The 26,391-nt window shown below is 40.5% G+C and overlaps 1 protein-coding gene across 3 annotated transcripts in view; it reads right to left on the reverse strand.

Moving 5' to 3' along the window:
• Positions 1–7,662: 7,662 nt before the first annotated feature.
• Positions 7,663–26,391, reverse strand: part of SPATA45 (spermatogenesis associated 45) — a 33,921-nt gene continuing 15,192 nt past the window's right edge. The window contains exons 3-4 of one of the 3 annotated variants that reach the window (XR_008424628.1): positions 9,419–11,134; positions 7,663–9,276 (exon numbers count right to left, since the gene is read on the reverse strand). Coding sequence is in view for 1 of the 3 variants with exons in the window: in XM_019428735.2 (XP_019284280.2) it covers positions 11,115–11,134; positions 16,697–16,973 (297 nt within the window). In the remaining 2 variants the exon portion in view is untranslated. Of the gene's footprint in view, positions 9,277–9,418; positions 11,135–16,696; positions 17,079–26,391 lie in introns of those variants that run through there. The other 2 variants (XR_002074914.2, XM_019428735.2) reach the window with 2 other exon arrangements.

The raw sequence follows: 26,391 nt of genomic DNA on the forward strand, positions 1-26,391 counted from the left end.
TACTAAGCCCCAAAGGTTAGGTAGTAACTAAGTTTAAGATCCAATCTGAATTTTGTCACATGTTTAAAATGTACATAGGTTTGTGAAAAATGTATCTATTTTTGCATGTAGTGATATTTTATATTTTTAAGTTTTAAAAATCGTGTCTGCAAAGAGTTTTGTGGATGGATTGGTGGGGATGTATGCAGTGTCCCCACCATCATACATAATGAATGTACATAATGTCACTAAACTGTACACTTAGAAGTTATTAAAGTGGTAGATTTTAACCACAGTGTGTATTTTAACCACATTTTTTTTTAAATTTTATATGTAGTTGACTAGGTGTTATGACCATACCAAAACCTCATTATTGAATTTTACTAAATTATACAATCAGCAAATACTGGAAAAAGTACCTATCATAGAAAAAAATTGACTTCCTACAAACTAGGTGATTTTACATAATCTTTAATATTTTGAAATTATTTATGTAGGAATCGAAACTAGTTCTAGGGCAGATGGCCCAAAGTGAACTAGACTAGCTAAGAAACCAAAGAGGGTGCTTCATGAGGAGCTTAACAGCCCATCAGCATCACGAGAGATGAAATTCCTACATGTAGTGGGAGGTTCCACTAAAATCGGACTTCGGAGCTCTCTTTCACCTCTGTATTTCTTCTGCCTATTTCCCACCCCTTCTGCCCACACCCCCTTTGTCCATATCTCACCTTTAAATCCTTTAAGACCCGGCTTACATGACTTTCCCTTGCCTGGTCATCCCAGCCAGACATGACCCCTCCCTCCAAATTGGGTAGCCACTTTCTTCATTTACTCCTCAATTTATTTGTTTCATTGATTACACAAACAGTTCTTGAGCCCCTCCTTGTGTGTTTCCCACTAATCTAGGCCCATAGGCTACAGAGAGGAATGAGACAAGGTCTTTGCCTTCAGTTCAAAATTTATAAAGTGGAAAAGTAATTTCAAAACTATGTTGAGAAGCACTATAAGAGGAATAGAGTTCTATAAAACCAGTCTGATGACAACATGCATTACCTTTTACCTTTTTTTAAAGTTTATTCATTTATTTTTGAGGGAACGCAAGTGCAGGAGGGGCAGGGAGAGAGGAAGACAGAATTGCAAGCAGGCTCCATTCTGTGCAAAGCCCAAAGCGGGGCCGGAATCCGTGACCCATGAGATCATGACCTGAGCCAAGATCAAGATTAAGGACACTTCACCGACTGAGCCACCAAGGTGCTTCAACACACATTCCTTTTTACTAGGCTTACTTTGTGCATGTCTTTCAAATCTAGAGGTTGCGGATCATGTGAGAACTACTTTCTTTTTGCATCTTCTCTGTGGCCTGAAACGAGGTTTGCAATATCATATACTCTCACTTATCTTTTAAATGTGCAAATGGAGGCAGTAAGTCCAACTGACTGCAGCTGACAAGTCAGGTATGTTATCTTTCAATCTACTCTTTGAAATGGAGATCTCTGTTTTTTTTTTTTTAATGTTTATTTTTGAGAGAGAGCAGAGTGCAAGCAGGGGAGGGGCAGAGAGAGACGGAGACACAGAATCCAAATCAGGCTCCAGGCTCTGAGGTGTCAGCACAGAGCCCTACACGGGGCTCGAACTCAACGAGCTGTGAGATCATGACCTGAGTCAAAGTCAGACACCCAACGGACTGAGCCACCCAGGCATCCCAAAATGGAGATTTAATACTGTGTACCTGTTAGCTGGTTGGGTTTGTTTGTTTGTTGTTTTGTAGATGCATATTTTTCTCCTCCAGCCTGTAAATGTATTTAATACTATTCAAAGATTTTCAAAGGTTAAACATTCTGAAAAATAGGAATAAACCCTTATGGTCTGGAAAAGCAAATCTTTTGTTCCTATAGGAACGCCCGCCCCCAGGTGAAAAGCAAAGAGGACTTTTCTTCTTCCCACACCCCAGCCCAAGCACATGGTGACTTTCCTTACTAAAAGAAACCTTTCTTATTCCAACTTTTGTCTTTTATTATTCTGGTAAGAATCAGATGAATATGTATCATTTTTTAAATTAAAAAAGAAGACTCAATGCCAGCTCTTTTCTTTCATTATTATGCAACTAAATGTTCATTTGATCACTTTGCTGCTTGCTCTCGATCTCCCACCCCCTTTTGGTCATAATCCTCCAGCCTATAGCTGTTGTGTGTTTCCTTTCCCTCTCCCAGATCCCTCTTCCAAACTAAACATAAGGGTCTTGGAGCACCTGAGTGGCTCAGGCAGTTAAGCGTCCCACTTGAGCCCCACATCAGGCTGTGTTGACAGTGGGAAGCCTGCTTGGGATTCTCTCTCCCTCTCTCCCTCTCCACTGTCTCTCTCTCAAAAGTAAATAAATAAACATTAAAAATGAAAAGTAGCATGTAGCTCTATTAAAAAAAAAAAGTCTTTTTGCGTACTTGAGCTACACTCCTACTTCAGAGTTTAATTTTTTTATTTGCCCTTTCTTGCCCCTTTCATGCTTTTGATTGAATACTTCAGCATAGCAGATGTGAAGTGACATTTCATTTACAGGATCTGAGTAACTTAGAAAGGATTTCCAGAGACTGTTCTGTGCTTTTTTAGAGCTTAGCTTTTCAAGCATAAGTAAATCTCACTGTCCTTTTTATTCCCCCCCCCCCACTGGGGGGGGATGGGCTAAATTTGTAAGGGGCATTAAGGAAGACACTTGGGATGAGCACTGGGTGTTAAACATAGGAATGATAATGTATAATTTCTCAAATCTACTCCTAAAATCATTATTGTACTATTTGCTAACTAACTTGGATGTAAATCAAAAAAATAAATAATCGGGGTGCCTGGGTGGCTCAGTCGGTTAAGTGTCCGACTTCGGCTCAGGGCATGATCTCACGGTCCGTGAGTTCGAGCCCCGCGTCGGGCTCTGTGCTGACAGCTCAGAGACTGGAGCCTGCTTCAGATTCTGTGTCTCCCTCTCTCTCTGACCCTCCCCCGTTCATGCTCTGTCTCTGTCTCAAAAAAATAAAAAATAAAAAAAAAACATTAAAAAAAATAAATAATCTTTAAAAACCGGTTCAAATAACATTTCTCAAGTTAATAGTTTAGTATAATAAATATGGAGAACCACGTATAGCATATAAGAGCAAACAAAAAGTGTTAAAAGTTTAATGTCCTCCGTGGAGGACCTTTCTGTGGATTGCTCTGAAGCCCAAGTCATTTAAACAAATTGTATTAATGCTCACAGCTAATGTAGGATACATTTAGAATTATAATCCCCTGACTTCCATTCCAGCACTTTTTTCCAAATATCCCAGTACCTCCCAATTTGATCTCTGCATGAGTTTAACATCTTTCAAAAGCCATTCTCCAGGTATTACAAATTAAGAGCTCTGAAACTGAGTGGATAGGCAGTGACTAAAGGAAGCAGTAGAAGAGAGAAGGGGTCTTCAGGTTCATATGGATGGACATCTATCTTTTTTTGGCCATCGCACATGTGAATTCCTTTCTGTAGAGTATCTCTCACCTTAATATGCAGAGACTGCTTCCCACTATAGAGGTCCAAAATGCCAAGCAGTCACTTTCCAGCCTTCTTTGCCACCAAGACACTGATACTCTTACCCACCCTGGATTAAAATGATGCTAGGGACGTGAGGAGGCCAGGACTGATCTGACTCCATTCTGGTGAGGGTGGGCGGTATAGCAGCAAATTTAGAGTCCAGTTTGGCAAGGTTGACAGTGTTCACTGCAGGGTCTGTGGCAGTGGTCTTTATGCTTTTAGTTCAGTGGCATGAATTTGGTTTTTTCAGCCTTCTTGGAGATTTTATGAACCATCCAATATCCTTTGGTAAGTTCATTTCCTTAAATTAGCCAAATTCAGTATCCATTGCTTATATCTTTAAAAACCCTGATTGATGAGAACATTGACGCCCTGAAGTTGTTGTCACCAAGAGACCCTTGGGGAAATGAAGGAAAAAAAGAAGAAGAGAAGGAAATCTGGGACTCATTACAGAGTCTGGAGAGCTTTCCAGGCAGCACATGTCCCGTTCATGCTAAGGGGTGAGACACTGGCAGTCCATAGCAGATGGTGGTTGATCTTGTGGAAGAATTTAAAAAAGACATTCTTAGGGCAAGAAGGATATATGTTGATTTGGGGGATAACACAAATATATACTGCAGTAAACATTTTCTTTTCATCCACTTTTCCTGTACTTGTGAAATCTCTTAACTTTATGAGGCATAGTCCATCTTCCACCCTAGAAACTGAAAATGCACACTTGCTTTCCCAAATTTTCTTACAACTATGACAGTTACATGACCTAAGTTCCTCCAATAAGTTGCACCCAACCCAGACTTGGAAGCTGGATGGGATGTAAAGAAATTCAGGCCGTGTGGACGCCACGCTGCTGTGGGAGGTGACCTCTGTACCCAGATGAGGCAATGGTGCCATCGATTGTACTGCAGTATCCAGTATCCAAAGGCAGTGAGTCTTCATGTGCCTTGTGGCCCAATTTGGGCATTGTTTCTACAGAAACCTGGTTCTCTGGACTTCTTGCAGCTTGTGCGAGCTACCCAACATATTTAATAAATTCCTTGTCCACTCAAATTATTCCAAGTTGGTACTGTTTCTCGAAACTGAGGAATCTGACTGCTATAGTAGGCAGTGAGCCCACAAAACTCCACCATCTCCAAGTCCAAAACTTAACTTCCTTTCTTTCACTCCTGTCCTTGGCGTTTATGACTTCTTGCCCTTCTTGGCACTTTGCAGTTCATTTTGGACCTGATTCCCAGTTTTAAAACGTCAGGATGGGGAAGAAGCACATTGAATTTAGCAGGACCCCCTTAATCTTAACCCCAGAGATGATCTTGAGTCATTAGCCCTGAGGGTTGGTCATGCCTTGCAGTTAGTTCATCGGTAGCCACAATTCAGTGCCTATTTATTAGTCCTTTTAAAATGAAAGGACTCTTGTTGGGGATTCAGAAGAAAAGGCAGGAATTTATTTGGCTAGAAAGCATATACCCTTTGGAATCAGACAGAGGATTGAACCTATAAAGTTGTGTCCCCAAACCCTCCACAGAACAAGCCCTAACAGCAATTTTCCCCAATCTTCAAAGTTCACAAGAGATCTCCCTTCAGGCTCACTTCTCAAGGCTCCTCTCTGGACTGAGGGTGTCTCACATGGCTACCCTCACCACCACAACAAAGGTCATCAATGCAGTACTGTCACCAAACAAATTTCAAGTCCATCTGAACAGGTACCTTCTGAAATCAGTAGCTCCCTATAGTGGAATTCTACATTGTAAATCCATTTTCATCCGCTTCTTCTGACTTTCTTATCTTGGGCCCAACTGGAGGTATTTATTATGAATAGAAGGTAAGGAGTCTAGAATTGTCATTGAAATATCTAAAAGTTTAAAAACTATAGGTGTGTCTGGATGGCTCAGTTGGTTAAGCATCCGACTTAGGCTCAGGTCATGATCTAGCAGTTTTGTGAGTTCCAGCCCCACATCGGGCTCTGTGCTGACAGCTCAGAGCCTGGAGCCTGCTTCAGATTCTGTGTCTCCCTCTCTCTCTCCCCCTCCCCCACTCATGCTCTGTCTCTTTCTCTCTCTCTCTCTCTCTCTCTCTCTCAAAAATAAACATTAAAAAAATTTTTAAATGTAGAGAGAAAACTTTTCATTGGTGAAATAAGTGAGGCTCAGATATTTGGATTAGCTAGATATACAATTATTGCATGAGTTAGATTTTTAAATGGCTGAAAAAAAAAGAATAATATTTCATAATATGTGAATATTATATGAAATTCGATCTCAGTGTCCATAAAGATTTACTGAAACACAGTTACACGCTCACTCATTTCCAATGTCTGTGTTCATTCTACAGTGACAGAATTGGGTAGTTGCATCAGAGATCACCTGGATGGAAAGACTAAAATACCTTTTAACTTTTTACAGAAAATGGTTTGCTGCCCCCTGGCCTATACTTTTCAGAATGATGCCTGAGGCCTGGGATTTCTTCTCGCCTGGAATTCAGCCTCTAAAGAGGATCCTGTCACCTGAATTTAACTGCAAGTCTCACTCAGTCCCAGCTACACTGGTGGTTCTCATTCCTGCCTGGCAGAGGGGCTTTTAAAAAGTTCCCATGACCCGGGTCATTTAAGCGACAACTGCTGGAATCAAGGTCTAGGGAAATGAATTTTTGAAAAGCTCACTAGATGCTTCTGAGGTGCAGCCAAAGTTGAGAACCAGGTGCTAAAAAGTGGAGTGACTCCAAGAAAGGCATTTGTGGGCGTGCCTTAAACTGCAGTGCTTTTCAAACTTTAATGTATATAGAAGTCAACTGAGGATCTGGTTAAAGGACAGATTCCATTTCAGGAGAGCTGGGGTGATGGGGTCTAGGGCACGCCCCCTAAAATATGCCACTCTGCAAGATCGATTATTTGGGTTATTTTGAATTCAAGTGACGTACGAAGCAGTGGTGCAGGAAGGACACTCTGAGCCCCCTGTGTCCCCCTGCAAGCAGGAAGTCAGTCTCCTGTGTGAAAGGTACCCTCCTGTACCAGGAAGTAAAGAGAACTCCTTATCACCAGAGCCTGGGAATGCAGCACAGAGAGGCTGTATAAACAGCACTTGTTTTTCCTTCACCAATTTACTACCCCAAGCCCAGACTTGTCTTGTCAATTCCTCACAAACTTCTTGTATCTGGTATAAAGGTATACACACTGACTGCTTCGCTCACTTCCTTTGAGTTTCATATTTTTGTGAACTCCCATATGAAATTAAATGTGTTTCCTGTTAACCTGTCTTAATTCATAATTATATTAATTATTAATAATAAACTGATTAATAATATCAATTATCTAATGCATAGTTTAATAATTATTTAATAAAAATAATTTAGTGGATAAACAATAATCTAGTAAATAAATCAATAGTATTAATATTGTTTATTAATGTTACTAAATATTGTTAATAATTGATTAATATATCATTTAATTATTAAGCCAGCCAAAGTACCTAGAAAGGAAGAAAGGAAAGTTTTTCTCCCCTACACCTGAGATTTTGTATTTCAAAAAACTTCCAGATGTTACTGGTGCTGCTGGCCTATGGACCACACTTTGAGTAGTAAGGCAAGGGCAAGGACTTCACGAACTTATAGAACATGTTCCATGACTTATTTTTGCCTGCTTAGTAATATATAGTTGCATAACAGAGTTCTTTCTACTTTAGTTGACGCCTCTGAGGAGGCGGCATGCTAGTTGAGTTGCTGAAGGTGACAAGGGGCCAGATCTGAGAAGAATGGGGAAAGAACTTCCCAGGCAGAGAGGAGCCAATGTGAAGTCTCTAAAGCAAGAAGGACTCACTTTTGAATGGCCTGTGTGAATATAGAGTGACAAATGTGATGCTCAGTTTGTTTCATTTTAGGGGAAGATAACATTTAAAAAGGGGATGCATCAGTTCATCCTTGAAATCAGTTCTTGAGATAGAAAATCAGAGGATATTACTCACCCTGTGCTCAAGGCACAAAGAGAGTTGAGTCCCACGACTCAAATTTTGGGTGATTCTTTTTTTGTTTGTTTTAATGTTATTCATTTGAGAGAGAGAGAGAGAGAGAGAGAGAGAGAGAGAGAGAGAGAGCAAGCAGGGGAGGGGCACCGAGAGACTGAAGCAGGCTCCCCGTTGACAGCCGAGAGTCTGATGCGGGGATTGAACTCATGAACCGTGAGATCATGACCTTAGCTGAAGTTGGACTGTTAACGAATTGAGCCACTCAAGTGCCCCCATTTTTTGGGTGATTCTAACTCCAGTGTGATATCTGTCATTTATATTTTTCTCTAGAACAGCTCCACAAACTTATGCATGAGGAAGAGGTGCCTGCAGTAAAAAAGGAATGATTTAAAAGAAATTTTCCACTAAAACCCCCAGGGAAACTTCCTTGGATTCTCTAGTCTCTGCTTCTCCTCTGGCACTGTAAGTGGAGTTGTTCACACTGTAGAAAGAAGAGTGAAGGTTTGGGCAATATTTTCATAACTGAGTGTCCTCAAACCTGTCCACCCACACCTCTTCATTCCCTGGGTTCACCATCCAACCCTTCTTGTTCCGAGGTCTTATTTAGCTGAGAGTCCTGGTTGGTGCTGCCTGGCTTCTGGTTCTGCCTGGCCCCTCTCTTTGGACGCATCTGCAGTGCCAGAAAAGAGATGTAGCTCCCTTACTGTGGCCTGCAAGACCCTCTCCAGGGAAGAGGCATTGGATGTTGGCAGTGTTGGGATGCAAGAATTTTATTGTACCCTTCAAGATTCTTCTGGCTGGTCTAAGAATCAAATTGACATGAGACAGATTAATAGGAGAATATCAAATTTAATTATGTATGTACAGGGAATCCACATAAACATGAGAGATTCCAAAGACCAGCAAAATGAGGTATATATGTCATCCTATACTAAGGAGAAAGGGGTGGGGGACTGGGACTTCAAAGAGAAGGAAGGCAATTCACGGGAAGATGAATTGGGCCATACAGAAATAATGAGACACAAAGAGGAATTGTAGCAGACTTTTCTAGGTTCCTCCCTGTTCCAAACCTAGTTCATATTACACAGTAGTTATTGATGGTGATAGCTCTCTTCCTGGAGCAGGTCATCTGTCTAAATTCTTTCAGGTAGTTAGGGGGAGGGTCAAAGTTTCTTGAGTCTTTTGGGCCTTGATGGTTTTCAGCTCAGAATAATCTACGTGCCAAAACGGCACATCTTAGGACAACTCATTCTGAACCCCAGTAGCAGCTTCAACAGCAATAGTGGGCCATACCAATGTCTTTTCTGGAGTCTTGGAGGTGCCACAGGAAGACTTCCTGCACAAACATTAGTGGCCTTGACTTGGAAACTTCTTGACTTCTCTCGAGAGGAAGAAAGGGAGGGAGAGCGAGAGGGAGAATCTGCAGACAGCTCTACAGGAAGCCAGAGGAGAAAAGGAGGAAAATACTGGTCCCCACATGTTTATTAGGAAAACGTGCATCAACAGATATGAAACATTTCTGGGAGGGGGTAGAGGAGGTGGCTGGACTTCTTGTGATTTCAGGTAGGCTGAGTCCAAGATATATATAGTCTTGTGACATTTCGGTTTCTGGTTTTAGCCCTTGGCTGTTGTATAGAGGGTGTATAGACGAGGAGGCTGTGGAAACACCTATTAGGGAAAGAGGCTGGGGTAGGGATGGCTTCCAGGAGACGGTGGTGATTCCAGGAATCAGGTGAAGGAGGGACAACAGAATAAAGCAGAGAACCACTAATAATTCCTTAAAACCAGATGTGCCTAGGAGAGAAGGTAGGACAGGATGACAGAGGAATGAGGTGAGAAAGGTTGTTAATTGTATAATCCATAACCTGACACTCCTTTACGATGTGTTTATTCCCCAGGATTCATCTTAGATTGGACCCAAGGAATAATGTTTTACCTGATGGTCTTTATTTGGGCTGCTAGGTGCTGGGAGATAATTCTCCATAGGTCTCTCACATTTCTGCATGTCTTGGGAGCAGAGGCACTGATAGCTTTTGTTCTAGACTATCTTTTCAAGGACGTTTGTAGTCAAGGACCTTGGATGACAGAAATAATGTCTCTCACTGTAACAGAGGGCAGGTTCATTTACCGTGCAGTATAATAAAGGTTGGGTTTCTTAAGCGCAGGGGTCCTTGGGTGTGAGGCAAGACCTCTGTGTGTGGCATTATCTGAACAGTTTCCCATCGCCTTGAAGGGGGTGGGGAAGCGCAAGGGGGGACCAACCTAAACATGAGGCTTGTGCTACTTGCTGTGCTCTGCGTAATAGAGTCTTTTGCCTCAGAGCCAGGAGTCTTCTGTCCTCTGTCAACGCTCATGAAGCTTGGTAGGCTAACCCTTCATAGCTCGTGACACTAGGTGTTTGCTTTTTGAGAAGCAAAAAATTAGTTTTGAGTCTGGCTTTTTACTGCACTCTCAGAGGTAATGAATCCTGTCCGCTGCGCCCTTGCGTAGCCCCAGCTGAGGTAGGATTTAGGCCGGTAGGATCCATATCCCTTCCAATATTAAAACGCCTTGGCTTATGAATCTGAGCTTTCTGTGGAGGCAAAGGGCCACCAAATACAAGGCGAATATTTCACTGATGTAGAGACAAATGCCAAGAAGCCAGGCAGTGCTTGGCTTACCAAATAGAATAGAAGAGGCTGTTACCTCAAACTACCACAAGGAACACAAGCCAGGTTAAAATTTAAAAATTAGTCTGCTATGCAGGAAATAATGACACAAAGGTGACAGTAGCCAAATAGGATTTGGCCACGAGATGACTCTAGCAGTGCCCACTTTGGGGATGGGCAATGAAATAGGACAAATTCTCTATAGGTACCTAATATTACCTTCTCAAGTAGGTACTTATTCAAATTACCAAAATGGTAGCTTTAACAGAGTAAGTTAATGCAATTTAGCAATAGAAGCAAGCGTTGACTTTAGCCTTCAACTTGATTAGTAGAATTGGTCAACATATTCTACTAATTTCAGAAACAAACTATTTAAACATTTTAGGTTAGGGGCACCTGGCTGGCTCAGTTGGAAGAGCATGCGACTCTTGATCTTGGGTCATGGGTTTGAGTCCCATGTTAGGTGTAGAGATTACTTGGATAATAAATAAACTTCTAAAAATTTAAAAGAGAAGATCACTGTAAACTATCTTCATCTTTGAAACTATCTTTAATCACTTAAAACCTCTTCAAAACATCTAAGTCTAAATAATGGGATGGAATGAATAAAAATATGTTTTATGTGGAGTGCTTGGTGGCTCAGGTGGTTGGGCATCCGCTTTGCTCAGGTCATGATCTCACAGACTGTGAGTTCAAGCCCCACATCAGGCTCTGTGCTGACAGCTCGGAGCCTGGAGCCTGCTTCAGATTCTGTGCCTTCCTCTCTCTCTGCCCCTCCCCCACCCATGCTCTGTCTCTCTCCTTCAGAAATAAACATTTAAAAAATTTTTAAAAATATATATGTGTTTTATGTGACAATAAAATGTTTTCTTGGTGATCTGGTTAATGATTTTTTGTTTCTTTTATAATTAATGTTTGTAAATAAGACAGACATTGAAGAAGGATCAAAGAGGTTGTATTTCTGTGTGTCTCTGGAGATACACTTTATCCAAATATGGCATTATCTGAAAAATAAAAAATCAGAAGTATTTGTTATACCACGTATGCTACATTTTATAGTTCCAAAATAACCCTGAGGGCAGACAGGATGAGTACTGCTTCACAGGTAAAGAAAGTAAGGCTTAGAAACACTAAGTGACTAAAAGCGTGAGACTAGTCAATGGCAGAAGCAGAACTTGAATCCAAATGCAATGTACTGAATGTCTTTGTCCTCCTGCCCAAATTCCTATGTGGAAGCCCTAATCACAATGTGATGGAGTCAAGACATGGGGGCTTTGGGAGGTAATTAAGTCACATGAGTGGAGTCCTCATAAATGGGATTAGCGCTCTTAGAAGTAGAAATCAAAGAGCCAGCTAGCTCCTTCTGCCATGTGACAACACAGCAAGAAAACAGCCCCCCGTGAGCCAGAGAGAGGGCATTTGTCAAGAACCCCACTGTGCTGGCATCCCGAAATCAGGCTTCCAGCCTCCAGAACTGTGAGAAATGAACGTTTGCTGTTTAAGCCACCCTGTCTGTTGTAACTGGTTATAACAGCCTGAACCAAAATACCTGCATCTTCTGTTTTGAAGGCTTGTATGTTTACGTAAGACTGTCCCTCTTTCGGCCTCCACATCTCCAACTAGAAGACTGAAAAGAGTTTGGAGATCTCTGACTAAGAAAACTCATTCCCTGGTCTATCATTCACTATTGATAGAAGCAAAGAGGAGTGCCCAGAAGTCCCAAGTGCTCTTAGCAAAATCCCCAACACTTCTCATCCTTAACACTCATGGCCTCACCACTGCTTGAGACCATTAAGACCAATCTCATTCTGTTCCTTTTCCCTGTTTACTTTGGCTACCTCAAGAAGCCAGGAGTTCTGAGAGAGAGAGAAACCAAGAAACAGACTCTTCACTGTAAAGAACAAACTGACGGTTACCAGCTGGGAGGTGAGTGGGGCATGGGTCAAATAGGTGATGGGGATTAAAAAGCACACTTAGCACGATGAAAATAATAAGAATAACAAAATAAAAACAAAGGGGAAACAAAGAAGCCAGGAGTTCTGGGTTGTCCCACATGCCCCGGATGCCAACCCCATGCTCTGGGAGCCCATGCATCCCTTCCCTAGCACTTCCCATCCTCCTGCTTTGTTTCCCCATAGCACTTACTCACTTATAATACGTGCATCTATCCACTCAAATACCTACTGAAATCTAAGTTTTATAAGGCAGAGGTTTTCTCTATCACTGTATTGCCAAGCACATAGAGTACTGCCTGACAGAAAGTAGATACTCCTAAAAATTTGCTGAATGAATGTGTTTCTTCCTCTAACACAGGTATGTATAAAGGAAAAGAGTAAAGTGCTTTCTAATTCTTACTGTATACATCCTGGGGCGCCTGGGTGGCTCAGTCGCTTAAGCATCTGACTTTAGCTCAGGTCATGATGTCGCGGTTCATGGGTTCGAGCATCACGTCAGGCTCTGTGCTGACAGCTCGGAGTCTGCTTCAGATTCTGTGTCTCCCTCTCTCTCTGCCCCTCCCCCACTCATGCTCCGTCTCTCTCTCTCTCTCTCTCTCTCTCTCTCAAAATTAAAATAAAACATTAAAAAATTTTAATTATTGTATAGGTCCAGCAAAACGTACCTTCTTATTATCTTCTTCCATTTCTAAAGATTATTCTACAGCAACAAATGTGCCCCGGGAGACTCTAAGTTTGTGAGCCATTGCCCAAGAGCACGACTACGGGTCTCAAGAGGAACGAGGTAAGATTTACCATGACTTCTGGAAAAATACATACTATGTCCTAATATTTATTCGACTACCAAATGAATATTTTCTATGTGCCTAATTTATGTCTGACACCATTCTTGGAATAGAATGGACAAAGCAGTGAAAAAACAGACATCATCTCTGCTTAACCCTACGGAGGAAAAGAAAGCCAGGTATGGTATTGCAGGATATTGGAGAGTTCTTTTAAAGTGTGTGTTTTTTTTTTTTTTTTTTAATTTGAGAGAGAGAGAATGAGCAGGGGAGGAGTAGAGAGAGAGGGGGACAGAGGACCCAAAGCGGACTCTTGTGTTGACAGCAGGGAGCCTAATGTGAGGCTCGAATTCCTGAACTGGGATATTGTGACCTGAGCCACAGTCAGAAGCTTAACTGACTGAGCCACCCAGGTGCCCCAGGATATTGGAGAGTTCTATTTATATAGGATAGTTCCTGATTAATTGGATTTTGAACAAAGATCTCAATAAAGTGAGGGAAAGAGAGAGAACTCCAGGCAGAGGGAACGGCATGTGCCAAGTCCCTGAGATGGGAACCAGAATGTTATGCACCAGGAACAGGAAGAAAGCCATGGTAGTTAAGTGAAATGAGGCCAGGGACAGTGGAGAGATAAGGATGAAAAGATAATTAGGGGCTTGTTCATTGAGAGCCTGTAAGCACAGGAGAAGGTGTGTGGATTTCACCTAAGTGTGCTGTGAGACCATAGACCAGTTTTGAGCAATGAATAACGTATCTAATACATGTTTTAAAAAGATCACTCAGGCTGTTGTGTAAAGAAGTGTGGGAGGCAGCAAGCACAGAGGCGGGAGGACAGCTGGCTGGCTCTACTTTGGGAGAGAGATGATTATGGATTGAATCAGGGTGATAGTGGTCAGATTCAGGACTGATTTTGAAGGAACAATTGATAGGACTTCCAGACAGATTGGATGTGGAATGTGGGACAAAGAAGAGTGTCAGACGTACTCCTAGATTTTTGACCATTTTCTGAAATGAGGAGGGGGAAGGGGTGAGTATGTATGTTTGGGGGCGGAGGATAGGAATTCTTTTTGGCAATGGTAAATTTGAGATATCAAGTAGAGGTGGAAGTCCTCATGGATGCGTTTCAAACTCAGGAGAAAGGTCAAGGCCAGAAATAGAAATGTGGGAGTCATCAGAATTAGGATGGTATTTTTAAGTCCTGTAACAGGTTGAAGACCAGCAAACTGTCGCGTTGAGATCACCTAAAAACTAAGTGTAGTTGATCAGAAGCAGGTAATCTTATCTAAAAAGGATGTTATTTTACAGTTAATGGTGTTTATCATTTAATTGAGTACATATTCGTGAATGGTTTACTGCAGTAATATGTTCATCATGTTTTATAAGTAATGTCCCATCTCCTTATTTTACAAATGAGGATTTTCTCTTTGCATCTGTTGGCTTCCTGGGGAAGAGGGTACTCTCTGATATATATCTGTGTTCTCAGTTCAGTGTGGCAGGGCCAAACTTCTGGTTTGGAATGGGGCAAGTTCTCTCTTGGGGTGAGTTCACCGTTCACTGCTTTTAAGCCAGTTTCTCCAATATAAATAGTTTTCCAGTAACAAAGCCAACATTTTAACCTCCAACTATCTGTCAATTGATATAAACTCAGGAACAGAAGGGTCTTATTGTTGACCTTTTCAAACCTTAACAGTATTCAGAATAAAGTATACACTCAAAAAAATGTTAGCGCCCTTCTCTATATCCATGCACTTTCTACTTGTGGAAATAAAAAATAAATAAGCCCCGATATCTCTTATTTATCCTTGACGAAAATTAAAGTTGAAGCCAAAGACCTTGATTTTTAATTAGAGATTAATGAGAAAACCATGGGAAAAAATTCTAATAAGCTTGAGAATAAACAGCACCGGGTCAGTAATTACCTACCATTTGTTCAAACAAGTGTTTCTCAACCTTTTTGGTCTCAAGATCCATTATATTCCTACAAATTATTGAAGATTTTATCAAGGTTTTGTTCATGGGTGTTGTACCTCTCAATATTTACATTAGAGATGTAAACTGAGGGAAAAAAATTAAAACTTAAGAATACAAGCCCACATTCCATTTAATGGTCAGAAGAATGATGTGATTGCACATCACATTGCTTCTGGAAAACTCCAACGTATTCCCATGAGAGTAAAAAAGGCAAATAATATCTCGGCATCCTCATGAAAACTTTGACCCTGTGGGGTCCTGAAAAAGACCTGAATACTCAGAGGTTCCCACACCACCCTTTAAGAATGAATAGTTTAGACTAAAAAAGAAGAAGCATGCATTTACATGCTAATTACCAGAACATTTCAATTAACTCCATGCTTATTCTGTATCTTGTCATCATAATGCTGAATTTCTATTTAAGCCTGTTTATTTAAAAGAACAAAGAGCTTTTCTGCAAGATTTAATGTTCCAGAATTATTGGCTTATAACTTTGGTATCATTAATATTGGTTATGGAAATTATATTTGTTAGAAAACCACGTGTATTCGTGTAAAATGGTAAACTGTGTTTGTTATAGAAGGTGGATATTACCCTCCACTATTAAGCTTGTGAGCCTAACCAATTCTATGTGGTTTAACTCACCTAGTACTGAGTAATTCAAGCAGAATAAAAGATTATGCAGATCCACTTAGAATTAGGAACACTAAAGGCCCTTGTAAAGAGTTATTTCTTGAGTAAAATTAACACATGGCTGTTACAGATTAACTTTAAAGCACAATGGAGAATCTCGGTTTTTTTTTTTTTAATTTTTTAATGTTTTTATTTATTTTTGAGAGAGAGAGAGAGAGAGCACAAGTGGGGAAGGGGCAGAGAGAGACAGAGGGAGACACAGAATCTGAAGCAGGCTCCAGGCTCTGAGCTGTCAGCACAGAGCCCGACGCGGGGCTCGAACCCACGGACCGCGAGATCACGACCTGAGCTGAAGTCAGATGCTTAACCAGCTGAGCCACCCAGGCACCCCAAGAACGTCAGTTTTCAATGCCACACTGTATCACCCTCTTTACACCACTTACCAAGAGCATGGGGGTAAATGTAAAGTCACAACCCCCTCATCAAAGAAGTTAAATCTCCAAAATACTGATTTTTCTTGTTGCAGATCTAACTTAATCGCGTGTTGTTTGTATTTAATACAATTACACTCTACTTTATTTTTTTTTAAACATGAAAAAAAATGCCATCAGTTGCTTGTCTTGACTTGGAAACAAGTATTCACAATCAAAATGGTTACTCTTTCTCTTCCTCCTCCTGCGAAATAATACTACCACCACCATCAACCCCCACACCAACCTCCCTCCACATTGTACTATTGTTAATCAGGGCTTTTTGTTTGATATTTGTCATCAAAATCACTTCCACTGTATCTCAATTTTGTACATGAAATTTTTGCACAGGCAACAAATTGGTGAGATAGGTAGTCTCTGGAGCTTTTGTGGGCTATTATAATTATCTATAACAACTTCTCTCAAAATATGGCTCTCGGGCCTTCAGCATCAAAATTCCCTTAGCCTGATGAAAACACGGATTCTAGGACCAAAGGAGGGCCTACGGAATGAGTCAGTCGAGAGGTGGAGCTCAGGATTCTGGAAGCACAAGAAAAAGAAAATCTCTGGTCTACAGCAGATCTTATATCCACTAACCTAGTTTACTGATGCTTTTCACCTCAGACAGACCTCCTTTAAACTGTCCCAGAACGATACTTACTGAACCTCTCTCAACCCCAGAAATTCTCCTCAAGTTTATTTATAAATCCCTCCTGTCAGTTGGGGATGGAATCCTACCATACATAACAACTTACTTTTTGCAGGAAAGTGCTTTTTCTCGGTGTGAACCAGGAGACTCAGTGTGACCCAGGAGCTCCTGCCACTGTCAGGAACGGGTTCTTTGATTTGGGTGTGAGTAAAGGACTGGTAGGCACCACTGAAATGCCTCTTTTGAACTCTCAATAAACTGACTTGATTGCTTCTTTCCACAAAGCAGTTGGAGTCACGCTTTTCGTTTATCTCCTCCAGGAGATGTTTTTTGCTAGCTTTAAGTTTTTTAATGATTTCATTGGTTCTGTTTTTAGAGGTCATTATGGTGACAAACTAATCGTCAAGTGATTCTTAGTATCTGAAACAAATGAAAAAATACAATCAGTTGCTGCTTGACCTAGCAGCCAGTATTCACCATCAGGTTTTTACCAGTTCTTTCTTCTCCTCCTATAAAATACCACCACCACTGTGCCCCTGACCCCACATCTCACTCCATTTTTATTATTGTTTCCTAAGGTCTTTTTGTTTTTTGATGTTTCTTCGGAGAAAAAAAAAATCATAAAAAGAGGATTGTAGTAAGAAAAGATATTTTGTTTTTGAAATTGATACTATGTATTGATTCTTGCTTTTAGGAACTCTCATTGTTTATTTTGATTATAAAAATAATACATAGTCATTGTAGACAATTAAGAAAATACAGAAAAGCATAAGGTAGCATTGTCTAGAGACAATGAAATTAACATTTTGGATGTTTCTTTCCCAATAAATATCTAAAGGGATTTTATTATAAAAAGTGCGGGGAGGGGCGCCTGGGTGGCGCAGTCGGTTAAGCGTCTGACTTCAGCCAGGTCACGATCTCGCGGTCTGTGAGTTCGAGCCCCGCGTCAGGCTCTGGGCTGATGGCTCGGAGCCTGGAGCCTGTTTCCGATTCTGTGTCTCCCTCTCTCTCTCTGCCCCTCCCCCGTTCATGCTCTGTCTCTCTCTGTCCCAAAAAAAAAAAAAAAAAAAAAAAGTTGAAAAATAAAAATTAAAAAAAAAAAATAAAAAGTGCGGGGATGGGGCCCTGGGTGGCTCGGTCGGTTAAGTGTCCAACTTTGGCTTAGGCCATAATCTCATGGTTCATGGGTTCGAGCCCTGTGTCAGGTTCTTTGCTGACAACTCAGAGCCTGGACCCTGCTTCACATTCTGTGTCTCCCTCTTCTCTACACCTCCCCTGCTTGTGCTTTGTCTCTCTCTCTCAAGAATAAATAAACATTAAAAAAAAAAGTACAGGGGCACCTGGGTGGTTCAGTCAGTTAAGCATCTGACTCTTAATTTCAGCTCAGGGTTGTGAGATTCAGCCCTGTGTTAGGCTCTGCACTGGGCATGGAACGTGCTAAAAATTTTCTCTCTCTCCTTCTCCCTCTGCCCCTTTCCTGCTCATTCTCTCTCTCTCTTTCTCCTACTCTCAAAATAAATCAATATTTATTTTAAAAAGTACAGAAAAAAGACATTAAATTGGCTATGGCAGGACATGAACTTAAAAACATAAAGTGTTGTTAAGTATTTACGAAGAATTTGCTTGTTAGGGCTATAAATTTGTCTTTTCAGGCATGTGAAGTACTTAAAAAATCAAATATGTTAAATTTATGAAAGAAGTTTAAAATATTTAAAGTATTAACTAAGTTTGTCAATGGACTACTTAGAGGTGTTTAGTATTTTCAACTTGAATTAACTGAACATTAATTTCAGAGAAAGTGAGGGTGATCAGAATTTAAACTTTTTAAATTATATCTCCTCTAACACTTTGATTCTTTATCCTGCCTAGGAGATGTACAAATGAAATCAAATTGGGATATGACTAAAGAAAAAGAAAAGAAAACAAGGTAATTGTCTCTTAGGTACTTTCGAGCTAAATTTATATTCTGTTAAAAGCCCATTACATATGTTTACAGCAAATGAAATCTAGACATGTTAGTTAAAAGCTCACTGAGGAGATCACAAAATTTAAACTCTCATTACAAATTACCTGGAAACTGGAGCCAACTAAAATTAGACACAGTAAGAGTCTAACAGCAAGAGCATGAATTTTTGAGTCCGATTTGGTCCCTATTCAAGCTACGCTAACTGTATGACTGCAGTTAAGTTACCTTCTCTGGGCCCTCAGTTTCCTTGCTCCGTGCTGTCAGTGCAGAGCCAGATGTGGGGCTAGAATTCACGAACCCGTGAGATCGTGACCTGAGCAGAAATCAAGAGTTGGAAGCTTAACCCCTGAGTCTCCAGGTGCCTCTCCTTGTATGTTAAGTGGAAATAATACCCAACTCACAGAGTGTCATAAGGATTAAATAACTTAATACATACAAGAGCCTAATATAGCCAATCCTCAATAAATGGTAACTTTAATATATCAGGCACAATGAAATAAGGGATTTGTTCAGCTGGATGTACAATATTTTTTCATTTGGGTTTGTTTGTTTGTCCCTCCAGTTATTAATCTGTTTACTTGCCATGCAGCCAGAACCAGCTACATAATTTGTGGGGCCCAGTGAAAAATGAAATTGCAGGGCCCTGTTGAAAATTCATGGGCCCTTTTGAACATGGGGGCCTTGTGTTAGTGCAGAGGTCACATGCCTATGAAACTGACTCTGTGTATGACATAGTAACAGGATGGTTTCTATGGTTACTTCACCCAGTTTTACAGTCTCTTAAGTGGAGATAAATAAGGTGTATAACATATGACTTTTTAGGGGCACCTGGGTGACTCAGTTGGTTAAACATCCAACTTCAGCTCAGGTCATGATCTCACGGTTTGTGAGTTTGAGCCCCGCATCGGGCTGTGCACTGACAGCTCAGAGCCTGGAGCCTGCTTCAAATTCTGTGTTTACCTCTCTCTCTGCCCCTCCCCCTCTTGTGCTGTGTGTGTCTCTCTCTCTCTCTCAAAAATAAATAAAAATTTTTTAAAAATTAAAAAAAACATATGACTTTTTAAAGAGCTTTGAGTGGCACCTCGCTGACTCAGTTGGTGGAGCATGTGACTCTTGGTCTCAGTTTGGAAGTTTGAGCCCCTTGTTGGGTGTAGAGATTACTTTTTAAAAATCAAAACACACACACACACACACACACACACACACACACACACACACACGTGTGTGTACCTCGATACTTATAGCCTTATTACCAACAATAGCCAAACTATGGAAACAGCCCAAATGTCCATCAACTGATGAATGGATAAAGATGTGGTATATATATTTATAATGAAATATTACTCAGCCATCAAAAAGAATGAAATTTTGCCATTTGCAATGACATGGATGGAGCTTGAGTGTACTATGCTCATTGAAACGAGACAGGCAGAGAAAGACAAATACCATATGACTTCACTCATATGTGGAATTTAAGAAACAAAACAGATTAACATATGGGAAGGGAAAAGAAAAACAGAGAGAGAGAGAGAGGGAAACAAACAATAAAAGACTCTTAGTGATAGAGAACAAACCAAGGGTTGGTGGGTGGGTGATGGGTATTAAGGAGGGCACTTGTTATGGAGTACTGGGTGTTATATGTAAGCGATGAATCACTAAATTCTACTCCTGAAACCAATATTACACTATATGTTAACTAACTAGAATTTAAATAAAACTTTGAAATAAATAAATACAAATAGGCAAAAAAACCCCAAAAATAAAAAATAAAGGACTTTGAAAATATTAAGCATGTATATACAGTACATCCTCATTATTCATGAATTCCACCTTTGCAAATTTGCCTACTCATAAACACTTATTTGTTATCTCAAAATCAATACTTGTGGCATTTTAATAGTCATTCCCAGAAATGCACAGAGTAGCAAAAATCTGAGTCTCCTTGATGTGCATATTCCCAGCTAAGGTCAAACAAGGGGACATTCCGCCTTCTTGATTCAGCTTTCATCCTATAAACAAGTGTCCTTTTCCTGATCTGTTTAGTATTACTAGGGTTTTTTGTTTGTTTGTTTTTCTTTTTTTTTAGAATGTTCCCCAAGTATAGTGCTAAAGTGCTGGCTAGTGCTCCTAAGCAGCAAGAAGGCTGTAATGTGCCTTATGTGTGTTAGATAAGCTTTGTTCAAGCATGTATAGTGCTGTTGGTTGTGAGTTCAATGTTAATGAATCAACAGTATGTATTAAATAATTATACATACAGATACATACATGAAATAAGGTTATATATTGATTGGTTGACAAAAATCTTATTACCAGAGACTCACAAGGACCTATCCCTGTATTTCCCCTAAGAGCAATTGACTGAGTATTTGCTAATTCAATACTTGGGGCCACTTTATAGAACATAACTATAAACATAACTATAAACATAACTGCAAAAACAAGAATCAACTGCATAGATGTAGAAAATATACTCCTGTTTCTACAGGTATGTTATTATAAATTACCTTTAATGTACAGCAACCCAAAGCCTATTTGAAGTCCACTGTTTGGATCAGCCCACTGAGATATTACCTTGGTGATGGGACATTATGAGCTAAGCCATTCCAACTTTGTTGTATTCCTAGAACCCTAATTAAGAGAAGTTTTGGAGTTAGAGAGACCATTTACTTATCAGCCATGTATCCTCTAATAAATTACTCAATCTCTCAATATCAATCTCTTCATCTGATAAAGATACCTATTTCATTAAGTTGTAGGTTTGTGTGTATACTGTAGGAGGTAGGGAAGAAGTTGGAATTCAATGAGATGTGCATGGAAAGCTCTTTACATTGTGCCTGGCATCAATTTATTACACATACTGATATTTGTTGAACACCTACTCTGTGCCTGGTGTTGTTCTGGGTACTGGGGACAAATGGATACCTATCCCAATGGAGCCTATAGTCTAAAGGTTTAAGGTAGGTACTTAGTAAACCATAGCTATTTTTATTGGTTTTATTAAAACTTCTTATTTCACTTGGGGAATTATTTTATTCATACGTCTTTTTTTTTTTTTTTTTTTTTTTTATCAGAAGAGGAAGCCTCCCTGTAAAAAAAATCTTCAGAAATCCAAAAGTAATCATTTCTTTTTCTTTTTACAGGAATACAGGATAGTAGAAATAAGACTGGTATTGAAGAGAGCAGTTCACAATGCCAGAGAAATGAATTCCCTAAAGAAGTATATGAAGGGTCAGCAAAAGAAGACCACCCAACTCTGATGAGTTTGGTGTCTCTGATGAGACCAGTGCAGGGCGGCTGCTGAAGATAAGAAGGTATTTTGCTGTTGGTTTTGTTTTTTTCGTAAAGCTCCCAGATAATCCAAAAGGCTTATCAAGAGATCTAATTAGTTGGGCACAACCCTGGCACCTGTGGGCCAGGGGCTAAATCCTCCCTCGCCAGAGTGCAACCTGGAAGAATATTTCTGCATCTGTGAGCTTCCGCGTCCTTAGCTGAAATGGGCTGATATCAGTACTGAGGTATTGTGAGGATGAAATGAGACAACAGATGAAGGGACTTGTAAACTATAAAGTATATAAAGCAAGTGTTGGGGAGGGAAAATTTTCCTCTAACTTCAAGATCCTTCTGGCTGGTCTAAGAATTGAATTGACATAAGACAGATAACAGGAAAGAATCAAAGTTAATTTGTACGTACAGAGGTCCTACAGATACGACCAAGGCTGGCAGCTTGTTTTATACAAAGAAACAATAAATTAGTGAGGAGTTGACAGGATAAAGAAAACTTATGTTTGGGAACTTTAACTAGTAAGAATTTCGAAACAGAATTTGGACTGGGGCAGTAAGTTAGTAAAAGTAAGAAGGTTTGTTTATAAAGGCTTCTTCACCCTGAATTCTCTCTCTCTGATGATAAGGATGTCTCTCTACCTCCTGGTACAGGGAGGGTACCTTTCACATGGGAGATTAATTTCTTGCTTTCTGGAGACAAAGGAGTGTCAGGGTCTCCTTTTTGCACTGGCTGTTTCTTAAGTAACTTTAACTCAAAATAATCAAGATGCCAAAGTGGCATATTTTGGGGTAGCCTGCCCTGAGCCCCAACACAAGCATTATAAGTTTTTTCTAAAATGTACATTGGTTAGATTAGTTTATCAATTCAGAAAGTTATGTGTGTTGTATCTCAGAGTAATGCTCTATCATTATTTTACAAGGCAATCATTTGTCACATAAGAGAGCCAATTTGAATAATTCTTAAGCCAACAATTTTTTCTCGCTCAAAGGTTACTCTTCCAATAAAGATTTTAGGCTACGTTCTAAGGTATCCTATCCCCATTTTCCTAGATTTACTCTTATTTGCTATGATGGGTAGGCCACCACAGGATGTGATGCTTAAGCATGAGCATTATTTTGAGCCAAAAACAATCAAGGCCCAAACGGTTCAGGAAGAAACTTTGACTTTCCCCTTGGCTGCCTAAAAGAATTCAAATAGAGGACCTGGTCCAGAAAGGGAGCAATCACCACAGATAACTACAGTATAATATGAACTACGTTGGTGGACAGGGAGGAACCTAGCCAAGTTTGTTAAAATTTCTCTATATCTCATTGTTTCTATATGGCCCTGCAAACATTTACTTACTGAAAATTTATCTTTTTCATCTTCCTGGGATTTTCTTTACTTCCCTTTGAAGTCTCAAACCCCTACTTTCATCTCCATTGTTCAGGATGACATATATACCCCCACTTTCCTGACTGTCTTTGGAATCTCTCGTGTTTATGTGGATTTCCTGTACATTCATAATTACATTGGATTCTGTCCTGTTAATCTATCTCATGTCAATTTAATTCTTAGACCAGTTAGATGAATCTTGAATGGGAGAGGAAAATTTTTCCTTCCCAACAATTGTTTTCATCTTGAAATAATCTGCATGCCAAATGGTACATTTTGGGGCCACTGTTCTGAATCCTTACAGTTCTCTCCTCTGAAACTTCCCTGGAATTTTTACATATTAAAAGCTAAGTTGGTGACTGTGGAAAGTGAAAATGGGTTAGGAGCCAAGAGATCTGCAAAGGGAGAGAAAAACAGAGAGTAGAATGAGGAGCAAACAGAAAAGAACAAATCAAAGCACATGTCCCATACAACATTAAACCAGTTCCCCAATTCTGGAAATAGGTCGGTGCAACAAAATGTCTGAACTTCATTTACCTGATGAAAAATATTAATCCTTTCTTTTAACAGATATAAGCTAGATACTATTTGCAGTGTTTGATTTACATGGAAGTAGCATTTTTCACTGATGATTGCACAAACTTCTCCTTGCTGGGCAGTGTATCTAGGGTACATTGGTTTTGGAGTGCCATGCAGGCTAAGCTGTTAACTTCTGACTCGAGTATTTTCAAAGTTTGCATAGTGATATCAAACTCTTGTTCCATTACCACAGAGAGATTTCGGATTGCTTTTCCCAATTCATAACCTCCAAAGTTTGGAAATACGACCCTCAATGCTGATAAAAAACCTTGGAGTTGTGATGTACAAGCAGATTTTTTGACTTCCCGAGTGATACATTTACATAGCATGCGTTTAAGAACAGAGGAGCCCACGTTTGTAATTTGCCTGGCATTTAGGGTGGAGTATTCAGTGACAGAAGAGGCCAAGTATCCAAGTTCACATCATTCTGACCATTTAGGTGGGAACGCTTTACATACTTTGTTGCCACATAAAGTAGAAAGACCAGTGTGGTTTACAGACAAGGTTGGAGTTGAACCAACTCCAGGACCTGTAATTTCCAGGACCTGGAGTATTCCATGACTTTTGCCATCGGTAAAGTGAACTTTCATACATTTCCATGATCCATGAGTTCCTGTCAATCTGTAAGATTGCAGACTACTATAGTTGTTCTAGGAAGCCTATAGTCTGGTTTGGGCAGCTGTAAAACTTGGTTCTGGCAGTCAGGAATAAAGGCGGGTTTTAAAATTGGGTGGAGAAAGGATAAAGAGGTCTGTTTGGGGGCTGCATATTTAGTAGCTCTGTCAGTCCTATCATTTCCAAAAGATATAGCATCAGTTTTCTTAGTAGGGGCTGAACAGTGAACACTGACAGTTCTAAAAGGGAGATGAAGAGCTTGTGGTAGGCAGCAGTTATATGCCCATTAGCAATGGGAGTACCTGCAGAATTGAAGAATCCAGAGGATTTCCAAATGGTGCCAACAGCATATTTGGACTCTGTGTAAATAGTAGCAGTTTTCCCTATGTCAAACTATAATCTCTAGTAAGAGCTGTGAGTTCAGCTGCTTGGGCTGACTTTACAGTGGGCAAAGAACATGCCTCCATTGTTTCCTATGGGGAAACTATGGCATAACTAGTTATGTTTCCCCATAAATGTCATTAACAGGAGCCATCAAAAACTAGAAGTTAAGTCTGGTTTGTCTAAAGGGATGTCTGAGAAATCCTCTCATGGCTTTGAGACCATTTCTATAGTTGTAAGGCAATCACCGGGAATAGCGTGGGCTCTCCATTGTCAGGGAGGGGTAGTAAGGTAGCTGGATTTAAAGTGTTACAATGATGTGAGATGATGGGAGGGCTAGTCAAAAGAGCTTGTTTGTAAGTGGTCTGTCACTGTGTAGAGAGGTGCCGTGTCTTATGAACTCGTAAGTGAGCAGACACAGCATGGGGAACGCACAGGTGAATGGGGGAACCTAACGTAAGAGTACTGGCTTTGTCAACCAAGGTGGCAGCTGTGGTCACCACAAATAAATAAACATGGGGGTCAAGCCAATGCCACAGGGTCTAACTGGCATGAGAAATATGCTATTGGTTGTATCTGAGAGCAAAAGATTGTCCTGGAATGCTTGCAGCAATGCCATTATTTTCATGGCAGTATAGATGAAAAGGTTTGTTAAAATTAGGTAAACCAAGAGCTGGGGGTGTTGACAATGTTAGTTTCCAGGCTTGAAAGGAGGTTAATGTCTCTGAAAGCCAGGAAATGGGCTCTGGCTGGTGTCTGGGAGAAGGGCATACAGAGGTTTAACAAGGTCTACAAAATTAGGAATCCTTTGGCTGCAATAGTCAGCTGCCTCCCACTGCCCCCCCCCCAATTTACATAACCGTTGATTTGTTTCAGGGAGATAGATGGACAAAATTGATGGATGGTGTTGTGGAGTAAGCTTCTGATGCCCTGAGATGTCTCATGTCCTAAGTAGTTAGTGGTTGTTTGCAACCATTCAAGTTTAGATCTGGAGGCTTTATGGTCTCACTCAGCCAGTGCCTTTAGGGGGATGAGGGAGTCTATACAAGTTCCCTACTTAGTTTGATTACCCCCTGATTAAAATCAGAGGTGACAGGTTGAGATAAATCCTCGGAGCAGATGGTAGAGAAAGTCACATGAGTGTCAATTAAGAAATCCAATTCCTGATCCTCATTTTAAGGTTAATGGTGGGCTCTGGGGTGTGACTGAGGACCGGCTGGCACTGTCATTCAAGGGGGAATTGTCCCTCAGGAGAAAAGCACACTCTCTGAGGGTGATAGGGTTTAGGGAAATTGCTTCTTAAATTTTCCTCTTTCTTAATACAGGACAATTTCTCTTCTGGTGACCTGGATTCTTGCAATATCTGTGCTTGTCTGGAGGCGAATAGGGGGAGATCTGAATGGGCCTTGAATTACTCTGAGTCCTGCTTTTGCCTTTCCAAAGATTCAGGTTGCAAAGCAGGAATTGTTGCTATCAGTTCTTTTTCTCCTGCTTTCCTGCAAGCTATTTTCAAAGAATTAAGTAGCTGCCTTCAGGGGCAGCTGGGTGGCTCAGTCGGTTAAGCGGTTAAGCGTCCAACATCGGCTCAGGTCACAATCTCATG

The sequence above is a fragment of the Panthera pardus genome, unplaced genomic scaffold (genome assembly GCF_024362965.1).
Source record: "Panthera pardus isolate Hobbes unplaced genomic scaffold, ASM2436296v1 HiC_scaffold_21, whole genome shotgun sequence".
In the NCBI taxonomy this organism is placed as follows: Eukaryota; Metazoa; Chordata; class Mammalia; order Carnivora; family Felidae; genus Panthera; species Panthera pardus.